The sequence below is a fragment of the Dunckerocampus dactyliophorus genome, chromosome 8, assembly GCF_027744805.1.
Source record: "Dunckerocampus dactyliophorus isolate RoL2022-P2 chromosome 8, RoL_Ddac_1.1, whole genome shotgun sequence".
Lineage (NCBI taxonomy): Eukaryota > Metazoa > Chordata > Actinopteri > Syngnathiformes > Syngnathidae > Dunckerocampus > Dunckerocampus dactyliophorus.
In genome coordinates, this window is record NC_072826.1 from 22,244,605 (window position 1) to 22,257,718 (window position 13,114).

Sequence of the window (13,114 nt, forward strand, 5' to 3'; positions counted from 1 at the left end):
ACATGCTAAGGTCCATATGGCCCAAATCTATTGTAAAACTCTAAAAACGTGTTTTGCAATAACGTTTTTGGCTTTCTTGAATGGATTCATTGGATTTACATTATTACCGCTAATATGTCAGTCAAAATAGCTACGTAATGTTCATTAGGACACGCAGTCCATGTATTACATCCAGTAAGCTTACAGATATACAACAAGTGAAAATGGTTATGCAAAAGACAATGCAGCCGAAGTCAAGGCAACATATTAAAAAACAATGGGCACATTTCCCATTTCATCATGAATTAGAGTATGTTTTGGTCAGAGTGGGGCCTTCCGGAGCAAATTAATGACGCTAACCAAGGTTCCACTGTACTGCAATACTGCATGTCGTTCACATATGTTGGTTTAACTATTGTACCCCAAAAACACAGGTTGTAGTAAGAGCTTAAGACTATACCAAAGCATCTTATATTTGCATGATCATATGCATAATTTAATGATATACTGTATAGACTTACTTTGTGTGTTACTTTGTGGACCTTGAAGTATACAGTGTTTCCTTTTGTGGCCCCAGGCCCGCCAGGACCTCCTGGAGGTTTACTGGTAAGGAACGTTGCAGCGACGTCAGTGGAACTGAAGTGGAGTCGTGGTTATGACAACCACAGTCCTATTGGCAATTATGTGATCTTGGGCCGATCGTCTCTGTCATCACAGTGGAAGCAGATGAGGACCGGTGTGTGAAGTCATCTCAATCAATCAATGATGTGACTTTGGTACTTATGTGAGGCATGTGTATTTTATGTATTATTGTGATAATTATGATTTGAATGCAGAGCCGGTGAATATAGAGGGAAATGCAGAGTCTGCTGTTGTGATGGGCTTGTTACCTTGGATGGATTATCAATTCCAGGTCATTGCCAGCAACATCCTGGGCAGTGGAGAACCGAGCATGCCGTCACACACTATCCGCACACAACAATCACGTAAGGACACGCGCTCACACGCACACACACACACACACACGACCAGCCCAAGATGCTTACTGTGATTTTTGTGTTGTCAAAATGTGTCAAATGTTCATGAATATGTACTGACCCTGTATAAATAACTGAAATCTATGTCTAAAGTTTACTATTACACTTATCCTATGCAATGATACAACAACTGTGAACCTCATATACAAAACCATTGAATATACAAAACCATTAATATTGCATGTACAGTCGTCCCTTGCCACTTTGCAGTTCGAATTTTGCGGCTTCACGTGATAATAGTTTTTCAAAATAAATTAATGTACAAATATTGGCATAATAAAATATGCATATTTAAACAATTTTTATGTATTCTTGGCCTAAATGAAGCTGTTCCTTCTTTACTTCCTCTTTCATACTTCCTGCAGTGGCTATTGTCTCAACAATGTAACATTAGTGACACCTAGTGCCCAGTGTAGAATACTACATACCATCGCAACATGTTTTTGAATGTGCCCTCTGAATGTCTTATATTTGTATTTTAGTTCATTTAACCATTTGTAAACTTTGAAAATGCTTAATTTAGGCAAAAAATATGAGTATGTAAAATTTGCTTAAATATGTATCTTTTTTGACTACTAACTGGTTGTATTCAACCATAAAACAGCAATGATTTTTAAAATTAAAATACTTTTGAAAACCATGAGAATGAAGCTGCAAAAATCCAATGGGGAAGTGGCGAGGGATGACTGTAGATCATGGTTTTATAACAGTATTTATGTTATACATCATGTTTTATAACAGTATATATGTTGTACATCATGTTTTTATACACTTGGGCCTCAGCTCCTTCGGTGGCTCCAAGTGGTCTCGGAGGAGGAGGAGGAGATGGAAATGAGCTCATCATTACGTGGACCGTAAGTAGCAGACTTAAGTTACCTTAAAGAGCGTCAACAGGCCATCAAGTAAACATTATAAGAAAGAACAAGTACACCTAGTTGACGCAGATTTCAATAGATTGCGTGTGATTGCTGAAGTTGAACTGAAATGTAGAAGGCATGTTGAAATATCCTAGAAACACGGTGAAATTATTTGCCGCCCAAGGATCGAACCATCAAAGATCAGGTTGGGAGACGACTACTGTACGACCTGAGCCATGCCACCGTGCACAGAATAAGCAGGATGTTAAATGTAATGTTGAATGCACCAATATGGGGCAACGTGCACAGTGGCCTAGTGGTTAGCATGTTGGCCACATCTCGGTTCAAATCTCCGTTTAGGCATCTCTTTGTGAAATTTCTATGTTCTTCCCATGTGTGCGTGGGTTTTCTCCGGTTTCCTCCCGCATTCCAAAAATATGCATGTTAGGTTAATTGGAGACTCTAAATTGTCCGTATGAGAGTGAAAGGTTGCTTGTCTATATATGCCCTGTGATTGGCCGGCTACCAGTCCAGGGTGTACCCCGCCTCTCGCCCATAGTCAGCAGGGATACACTCCAGCATACCCCCGCAAACCTACTGAGGACAAGCGGCGAGAATGGATGGATCGAGGGGGCGACATTGAAATTGTCCATTCATTTCCAATGGGAAAAATGTCACATTGAATTATGGAAAACGTTACTTAATTTTTAATAAAAAAAGAGTCGGCATGGAGCATCATTGCAGGAAACATAAATGCCGTTTCCACGGAGAAACGCGCCACCGCAGAGGTTAAAAAGAAGTGTTTTGACTTAAAATAGACTCAAAAAAAAGATTGGACTGCACCGGAGGGATCTGGAGGAAAGGCTGGCCATCAATCACAAACCAAACCATTTCGGAAACTCTAGAAAATATTTACAAACAATCATGATGGAAAAATAAAGTCAAAATACATAGTTTGTGTGTGACAATTTATTTTTTCTGTGGTTACATTTGATTAGACGCTGCCTAATTAATACAGCAGCCCCGTGCTCTGGCTCAAGACGTGGCTGGGGGCGCATGTCGTTATCTGGGGGTGCTACGTGCGCAATAGGCACACCACGTTTCATTGCGATGTTATTCTGATGATCCTGCACACCTGCAAGAACAGAGAGGGAAGCCTGAAGCCTGAAGCGGGACATCAAATATTCGTCGCTTTCAGTAAATAAATCTAATGGTCCCTTTACATTCTCTTTCTGTGCAGCGCACGTCCAGCCAGCCTTTTTTTTTTTTGATGAATTGGGATTTGAATATATATTTATCCATGGAGTATATTTTAGTTGTTTTGATGATAAATAATTGTTGGGATATTTTATTTGCACTACATTTTTTGGGATCAGGTTGCAAAATCCATCATGAGGGCGATTGCACATTGAAAGTGCAAGCTTTGTTTGTGCGTAAGAGTCCTCCTGAGCGTTCGTAGAATTTGTTCTTAGATCTAAGAACTGTGAGTTGAGAACAGGTTTCGTGAATGCCAAAAATCTTTGTAAGAAGGCTTTAAGGACACATTTGTGTGTAAGAACGTTTCGTGAATGAGGCCCATTGATCTTATTTGTCCCCGACACCAATATGTACAACTCAGTATTATTTGTTGTGCTTCCTTACTGTCTAAGGATGATCTACTCTCTCTAGTCTGCGCTCTAGACAGCCCAATTCTATACAAAAGCTTCTTAAAAGTTGACTAACATGTGTTTATCATTCACACACTAGCATCTTCTGCCCAACCTTTCAGCCCATGGCCAGAGAATACCAGAATGGTGATGGTTTTGGTTACACCCTGGAGTTCAAGAAGAAAGACACGTCATCATGGACAGTGGTGCGCATTCCCTTGGTGGAGTCATCCCGATACGTGTACTCCAACAACTCCCTGATGCCGTACACCCCCTTTGAGGTGAAAATTAAAGCTTATAACCGCAGGGGAGAAGGTCCATTCAGCCAGATCGCTGTTGTCCACTCTGCTGAGGAAGGTCAGTTGATCTCCAATCCTCCAAACATACAGTATGTAGACCTTGTTGCTACTTTCAAGCAGGCTAACTAACTTGTCTTTATCGTCACCGTCACACATAACAAAACGCACCTTTACTTGTTCTTTCAACACAGAATAGCGTTGCTATAGATAGATAGACAGATCAATATTTGGATGTGGATATGTTCAGAATGACCAATCAGAGAACAGTGTGACATGTCACTGATGATGGGCGGTTGAAAACATTGATTTATTTGGTGTATTGTATCTGTAAAGCATACACTTTACCTCTAGAGGGCAACACCAGCTTTGAGACAGTAGTCACAGCTTCGTTGTGTAATACAGTGGAACCTCTGTTAGCGTACACCCAAGTTAGCATGTTTTTCAGGTAACTTCAACAATTTATGGCAAAATTTTGCCTTGGAGTACAATATGGTGCGCATCTTGCCGTGTTACACTGCGCGAGTCCAACTGTGTTCTTAATGTATTTTTATCACAAAACGTCCTTGTTAGCATCCTATTAGCTTGCTATTACAGTGATACCTCGGTTAACAGTGTACATGGAAGTAAGTGCCATGGCCCGTCTACGATGTCACTTTCTTTGCTAACTAACACAGTTACATCACAAGTCTCAAAAATTTTTTATTTTTTATCGGAGTTATATCTTATGGGAAAAATGGATTTGGTTAGAGTAAGTTTCGGTTAGACTTCTGGAATGGATTAATGATGCTAACCAAGGTTCCACTGTAGTTGAATGACTCTTATCCTCTGTTATGATAAAAATATGTACAGTATGTTGGTGTTCTTTCTTTAAACCCTCACAGAACCAACAGTTGGACCTTTGAGCATCAATGTCACTGCACTGACAGCTTTTGATATCCAAGTGTCATGGGAGCCTGTCCTGCAGCCCAATACCAACGGCATCCTTAGAGGATACGAGGTGATGTCAAAACATGAAGAATTTGAAAAATAAGTCGCATGAATTGTTTGTTTTTCAGAACAGTGAAACATGACTTGGACTTATCCTGGATTCCTTTAGATCCGATATTGGCGCCAGCATGAACGGGAGGCGGCGGCAGACCGAGTGCGGACAGCAGGACTTGAAACCACAGCCCGGGTGTCTGGACTCCGGCCTAGCACGCGATACCATGTTGCAGTCGTGGCTTATAACAGTGCAGGCACGGGCCCGCCCTCGCCGCGCTCCACTGTCACCACCAGGAAACCACGTATGTATACACCACGCACGCATGCACACAGCAACATGATCTTTTTTTATGCTGCAATTTTCTTCCAATTAACTTCCAGTGTCAACCACAACGTGTTCATAGACACAGGTTTCAATCTGATCTATCATTCCAATCAATTGTAACTGATAGAATTTGTACACCTTGGTAAAAGTGTACAATAATATATTGTATACATTCCGCCGGAGTATTGGCCTTGTTCCTCTGCCATAACTTCCTCTTCATCTGACCTCACTTCCTGCTATTCAAACGTCTCATTGGAGGAACTTCCTTTTCCACTTGCCACCTAAGTGGCCTATCCATATGTACTTCCATTCGACTCACAAGTTCATCCATCTTCATGAATGTCTGTCAGTGGTCCCATTGTCCGACTCAGATGTCTTTTTCAGGGCTAGCAGTACCCAAGCCTCTACCAGCATTGTGCTATCCACATTAGCAGTTCATTACCAGTGAAAAGTTGAACATTCTTGACATAAAACACCATAAACAGACAGTGTTGGCTCTGAGTTGACGACGTTTTGGGTTTGTATCGGCAGTCTAGGCACTCTGGAAGTCTTTAAATGGGTGCTGGGTGTACCCTTACCTGTTACCTGAGAGGTCCACTGAATCCATGGAACAGAATATGGTGTGTGTGCAAATATTGAATTCTCTGCTGGGAGGCACCGTTGTGTCAAGCGGGCCTGTGGATGTCATTGATGCCAAGCTGGAGGATTGTTTGTGCTGATGGAAGCCTGGTACATAATAAGTCTGGTGATACAACTGCAATAAGTTCCATTTCCACCTTTATGGTTATCATATTATTTGTCCTCTTTGCAATCACTTGTACTCAGTGCATCACAAAAAACACTGGAAACATTTTAAACACTGTAAAATACTTTAAAGACAGTAAAAAATACTTGAAACACAGGAAAAAATGTTAAAGACTGCAAAAAATGTTAAAAACAGTAAAATTCTTGAAACAGTAAAACATTTTAAACACAATAAAATACCGTAATTTCCAGACAATAGAGCGCACCTGTCTATAAGTCGCAGGTGTCCATGCTGTAACATGAGATATTTATTACTGTTTAAACCCTAGTTACCTAGGGGGTGCAAGATCCTCGCTCCCTCATAAGAAGCAGGCGCACCTCCATGCATGACTTCGCCATTTAAAGGGTTAAATCTCCCCCCGTTGAGGGACGGAGACCTCTAAGTCAGGGACGAGGGGAACTCACCCAGGTATTCACAGCCTTTGTGGTGCACAGGCGGCCCCGCTTCATCCGGACCACGCACAACCAGAGTAACCGCTTTTGGTTGCCCACGACACCACGACATCTGCTTTTATGACTGCTCCCCCTCTAAATGGTTAGTTGCTATTGGAAAGGACCTGGGACGGTTTACTCATCTGTTCGCGATCAGAGGGACCCGTCTAAATGTACGATACTACCGGAACAACTTTAAAGGAATTAGTCTTGGTCACACTGCATACATTTTTATATCACAGAAGATACAGGGTGACAACTCTTAGATGGTTACAGGAGTAAAAGATTTATTAGGATAGATTTGCAAGGGCATTAGCAGATAAACACATCAATTAGGACTAAAACTTAAAGGACTAGCCTAGATGAGCTCCACTCACATATATCTAGACAGTAAAAAGCCTAAGGCCAAAGGCCAATACCTCAGTCCGGCCTGGATAATGACGACCGATGTTAGGGTAAAAAGTCCAGTAAGTAGTTCTCTGCTTGGGGATGTTCCCAAACCAGGTGGAACAGACGGCGAGTGATCGGGTCGTCGGCCTCCCCTGGACAGTCTGAGGCCTCTAGGTAGGTCCTGAGAGTGGCTGGGTAAAGGGCTGCTGCTGTGGCTGGCTCCGCCCTCCTCCAGGCTCGGCTCCTCTCCTCTCGGCAGTGCCGCAGAAAGTCTCTTAATCTGGTGGGTCACGTTCATCTGACAGATGGAGTAGCTCCCTTCTCATGGGCAGATAAAGTCGTGGTGGTGTCCAATCTTTGAAGCAGTCCCATAGCGTGGTTGAGAGCCTTGGAGCTCTGGTGAACTGGTTGCAGCGACACCAGCTCAGGAACCAGCCTTGTTGAATGCAGTCTCCTTTTATGCTGTGGACTCACAGGGGAGTGTCTTCCTGACCATTCTAGCTCCTCTTAGGGGCTTTCCGTCCTGAAAGTACCCTACTTCCCCTAGCCATTTGGGACTCTCTGGATGTCCTAAGAAAAACTTCTTCTAGGACAGCCATATGTGGCCATCAGCTTGTCCTTAGATGAACTCTCCCCAGATGACCCAAGACGGACTTCTCCTTGGTTGTCCTTAGATGGACCTGAGATGAACCTCTCCTTTGAATGTCCATATTTGGTCGTTCCGGACTTAGTCACTGTAACTCACAGTGACCTCTCTGGAGAACACTGCTGAACTTCTTAACCCTTTACTTCTGCTAGGAGCTCATTTTCAGCTTAGACCTTTACATATAATTTACTTTTTGTACCAATATTTTAACTCATTATACATACAGCCTTTAGCTATCAAGCAGTTGTTATACATTGACATTCTTAAGACCATAGGCCTATATACTTCTAATAAATCATGTTGCTGACTAGTGCTGATTATAAGTGTATATATCAGTGCGTAAGCTTAGCGATAGTTTATTGCAAGAGTCCCTAATGTTGTGTAGTGCAAGTATGTATGTGCGTGCGTTTCCCTACAAATGCACATGTTCTTAAAACATGAGGTACTAACTAACTTGTGTGTTGTATGGTTACTTACACTTAAAGCAATAGATATACTTTGGCACTCTCAGGCCTCTCAGACACTACGGGAAATACCACAAGGTCTTCCCTTTCCGGGTACACCTACACTTATGCTGAATGTGTTCAGTGCCGGGGAATCCTACATCTCACTGCTGTGTTCCGATCTAACACTTCTTCCACTATGTCGGCCTGCTTGTACTTGCTGTTTACTGCAGAGTTGCTGGGTGCTTCTCCTGCTTTGATCCACACTCGCTGCCCGACACTGTATGGTCCTGTAACCTTCAGATCTTCTCTTTTTGTTGGGTTCCGCCCTGCTTCTGACGTCACAAAGAGGCGTTGGTTCAACTCCTCTGAGGGGGAGGGTCTATCTTGTCTCCACCTCCCATTCAGTTGGGCTGCAATCTCTAAGGCCTTAGTGCTCCACTCTTCGCCGTTGGCGTTCTTCCCTAACCAGTTCTTGATTAAGTCGATGGTTCTCTTGGCGACCCCGTTGGCTTGTGGAGTAAAAGGGGGAGAGTAGACCCTCTCTACTCCCCACTTCTGGCACCATCTATCCACTAACGCATTTTTGAAGTGCGTTCCATTATCCGTTCTCAGCTCCTTTGGTATGCCTAGCCACATGCATCCTTCATCCAGGGTGCGCAGCACGCTGTTGGCATTGGCCCTCCTCACTGCCTTCACCCCTACGTATCCCGACATAGTGTCCACAAGCACAACAAGGTACTTTTCTCCCTTCGTACCTCTAACCCCCATGGGTCCAGCAACATCCATGCATACTGATCTCCATGGGATTGTGCTTTTAATGGTCAGGCCATCCGCTCGTTGCCCCCTGCGGCCTGTGTTATATTTCCCACACGCCTCACAGTTCCTTAGGGCAACACGGATGGCTCTATCAGAGATCCAAAGCTCCAGTCTCTCCAACTCCTTCCGTGTAGGTATTGGGCCAACATGACCAAGGGCTTTGTGTACGGCCTGCACCACTCTCCCCACAGACTCCTGTGGGACTATCCTTCCCTTAGGCGTCACATCCCACTTCTCACATCCGACAACTACAGCTCTTCTTTCTTGGACGAAACGATCCACTTGATCGTTTCCTTGCCAGTGTGCCCCACTCTTGGTATGGGCCTTCTGGTGGACAACATAAATTTCCAAACTCAGCCGCAATTCGGCTATCTTCTTCCACAGTTCACTGTGAGCGACTTGCTTCCCTTTCGCTCCTTCGTAGCTGTTCTCTTCCCAGATGGCTAGGTCTTCTTTAAGTACCTGAGCACAATAATAACTATCGGTTACCAGCTGTATCCGTTTTACGTGTCGATTCATGGCTTCCAACAGTCCTTCCAAGACTGCTGTCACTTCTCCTGCTTGTGCACTGCCGACTGTCTTCCCCCGGCGACGCACTCGTTCTTCACCGTTTTGTCGTAGAATGAAGCCCCAGTAGGCATATCGGTCGTCTCCTTTCTTGGATCCGTCCATATAGAGGGTCCACTCGATCGGTTGTTCTTTTTCCTGGCTAGGCTCCTTAGGCTTCTTGGAGGCTGTCGTTGGCTCAATCTCGAGATCTGGATCCAGTAGAATGTCTTCCCACCTTCCCCATCTCACGTTTGTGGCTTTAGTACTTTCGATGGTATTCTTCCTCAGGAATCTGTGCACATTGCTTTGCGTTGTGACTTTGATTCCTTGCCCCTGGGCCAGGTCCTTGAGAGCACTCCAATACTTAGCAAGGATGGCCAACTCCTTCTCCTCCTGTGGATATTTTTTCTCCACAGAGGACAGGGTGTAGCTCCATAGGGTCACTAGTCCTCCCCCTTCATTACTAACGGCTATCATTGCGTCGTATCCTTCGCATGACACTTCGGCGGTTAAGCGGGTAGTTAGGCTCCTTGGTTCCAGTCTTACGGCTTCCTTGATGGCTTGCTTCAGCTTCTCCAGATGCTCCTGGTCTTCCACTGACCACGGCCATGTGGCTTTGCCTTCATGCCCAGAGTCGGTCTTCTTCAACCGGGCATACAGAGGTCTTGCATGTTTCTGGTAGTGGGGGACATGGTCCCGGACATAATTGCAAAGTCCCAATATCCGTTGTAGCTCGTTCTCTGTAGTAGGAGGCAGAATCTGTTCGATCTTCTGCCTGTATCCATCTGAGAGACCCAAATCCGCGGCCACCTGGAAACCCAGGTAGTCCACTTGGAACCGGGCTAGCTGACATTTCTTGAGATTGAGTTTGAGGCCTGCCTGTGAGACCCTCTCAATGACGGCTTGCAATAAGTCCAGGTGTTCCTCTTCCGTATCGCTTGCGATGAACACATCGGCGATGTACACTGCAACTGGTAGTCCCTCCAAAACCTGCAGGACCGCTGACTGGAAGATGTTATGGGAATTCTTGTACCCCTCTGGAAGCCTCTGCCACACATAAGCCTTTCCTCTATGGGTGAACGCTGTTTTTCCTTGTGATGTCTTGTCTATTCGCAAGGAGAAGAACCCGTTAGCCAAGTCTATACAAGACTTGTATTTCTTCACTCTCAAAGTCTTCAGGGAGGCTTGGGGGTTTATCAAGCTGGCTCGGTTTGCCACCGTACGACGATTCAGGGCCTTGAAGTTGATGACAGGACGCCAACCGCCTCCCACTGACTCTGGCTTCTTTACCGCTTGTATTGGGCTGTTGGTGAGGGGGTATGGCTCCTCACGTAGTATGCCCAACGTCAGTAGCTCGTTCACGATCATGTCCATCTCGGCCACTATTCCTGGATTCAGTGGGTACTGCCTCACCGGGGGATGCACTCCTCCTTTGATCGTATGCACATACTTTGGGCCCAGATCCCCACAGTCGTTCTTAAAGTGGGCCACCGAGGCTCCCTCCAGGATCTGTGCCAGTCTTTCCTTTCCTGCCGGTGACAGGTCACTGTCTTGGACCTGCTGTATCTTGACTGCCGGCACATCCACTGGCTTGTACCATCCTCCGGACGAGGGACTAGTTGTGTCCAACTGAACCGCTCTTGCTTGTAGCTTCTGCAAACGTTCTTTGAGGGACCGGCGCTTGGTTGTCTTCTCATGCAGCTCTTCGACATCTCTCAAGGTTATCAGGTTGCTGGGTCCAATGATCCATATCAGTCCTTTCCATATTCCAAATGGCATCCTTTTAGCTGATCCGCCTGCTAATATGACATCTAAGTGTCCTTTCTGTTTGAGGCTCCTGCGGGTCATCGACACCTCAGCTCCCGTATCTACCAGATAGGCTACTCCTTCCACGTCGGAGAAGAGCATGTCCCCCTTTCGGTAGATATGGTCTGAAATGACCCGCGCCTCGGCGGTCATCATTGGCTGAGCCCTTCGGAGCCTGCCGTCTTGCGGGACTCTCGAAGGGCGTCTTTTGCATCTGGTGTTAGCTTGTTGTAGTCTTCGGACGGGCTCACTAGGTGTGTTATCGGCCCTCCTCTCCAGGAGATCAGCATCCTCTTCCACCAGTCCAACCATGTCTGGGTTTCGGCGTCTGATCTCGGTGCCCTGTCTGGATGGATGACCACCATCACCTGCTGGTTCCCCTTCCGGGCATTGGCTTAAAGCCTGGGCATAGGCTCGTCCTTCCTCCCTTAGCTGCTTTTCCACTACGGTTGGAAGTAGGAGCGGATCCACAGTCGATTTCAAGGCTTCGAACCTCATTCCAACCTGGATAATGACGACCAATGTTAGGGTAAAAAGTCCAGTAAGAAATAGTTCTCTACTTGGGGATGATCCTAATCCAGGTGGAACGGACGGCAAGTGATCAGGTTGACGGCCTCCCCTGGAAAGTCTGACGGCTCTAGGTAGCTCCCGAGAGTGGCTGGGTAAAGGGCTGCTGCTGTGGCTGGCTACGCCCTCCTCCAGGCTTGGCTCCTCTCCTCTCGGCAGCGCCGCAGAAAGTCTCTTAATCCGGTGGGTCACGTTCATCTGACAGATGGAGTAGCTCCTTTCTGCTGGGCAGATGAAGTAGTGGTGGTGTCCAATCTTTGAAGCAGTCCCAGAGCGTGGTTGAGAGCCTTGGAGCTTCAGTGAACTGGTCGCAACGACACCAGCTCAGAAACCAGCCTCGATTGTAGAATGCAGCCTCCTTTTATGCCGTGGACTCACAGGGGAGTGTCTTCCTGACCATTCTAGCTCCTCCTAGGGGCTTTCCGTCCTGAAAGTCCCGTACTTCCCCTAGCCATTTGAGACTTTCCCTCCCTGTGACTCGTTACCTCAGTTGAACTTCTTGTGTCCTTAAATGACTCAGAGCGCCATCTTGTCCTCAGATGAACTCTCTCTGGATGTCCTAAGGTGAACTTCTTTTTGGACATCCATATATGGCCATCATCCTGTCCTTAGATGACCTCTCCTTGGATGACCCAAGATGAACTTGTCCGTGGTTGTCCTTAGATGGTCCTTACATGAACTTCCCTTCGGATGTCCATATTTGGTCATTCCGGGCTTAGTCACTTTTGTGCCATCACTGTGACTCACAGTGACCTCTCTGGCGAACACTGCTGAACTTCTTAACCCTTTACTGGCCATACTTCTGCTAGGAGCTCATTTTCAGCTTAGACCTTTACATACAGGGTCAGGCAAAATGATCTGATACATTTGCTTTTATTTAACCTACAAATGTGTCAGATCATTTTGCCTGGCCCTGTATAATTTACATTTCATACCAATATTTTCACTCATTATACATACAGCCTTTAGAATCAAACAGTTGGTATACATTGACATTCTTAAGACCATAGGCCTATATACTTCTAATAAACCATGTTGCTGACTAGTGCTGATTATAAGTGCATATATCAGTGCGTAAGCGTAGCGAGACTTATTGCAAGAGTCCCTAATGTGGGTAGTGCAAGTATGTATGTGTGTGCGTTTCCCCACAAATGCACATGTTCTTAAAACATGAGGTACTAAGTAACTTGTGTATTGTATGGTTACTTATACTTAAAGCGATAGATATATATTGAGCATGTTAGACTGTTCATGCTACATGACTGTTACAAAGGCTGAATCTTTGCTATGCCTCCCTCTGGTGGACATTCCAGGTATTACTACTTTAACATATATTTGGCGACCTCTAGTGGTGTACTAGGGTGTTGTAGGTCTAGGACAGTTGACATTACTCAGAAACAATGTTGCCCCTAATTTTTCAAGCATCTCAGCATACACAACAATGACCTGAGCATTTGTAGGACCTCTGTGAGCGGCATCGGATGTGCACACTGTAGCATCGCACCTATCCAAAACCTGAACTTCCATTCTGTCG

General features: G+C 45.4%; 1 protein-coding gene across 1 annotated transcript in view; it reads left to right on the plus strand.

Moving 5' to 3' along the window:
* Positions 1 to 13,114, plus strand: part of cntn2 (contactin 2) — a 39,173-nt gene that overhangs the window by 17,661 nt on the left and 8,398 nt on the right. The window contains exons 15-20 of the mRNA XM_054785253.1: positions 557 to 715; positions 816 to 965; positions 1,800 to 1,870; positions 3,642 to 3,876; positions 4,700 to 4,815; positions 4,915 to 5,101. Of these exons, the coding sequence (XP_054641228.1) occupies positions 557 to 715; positions 816 to 965; positions 1,800 to 1,870; positions 3,642 to 3,876; positions 4,700 to 4,815; positions 4,915 to 5,101 (918 nt within the window). The remainder of the gene's footprint in view (positions 1 to 556; positions 716 to 815; positions 966 to 1,799; positions 1,871 to 3,641; positions 3,877 to 4,699; positions 4,816 to 4,914; positions 5,102 to 13,114) is intronic.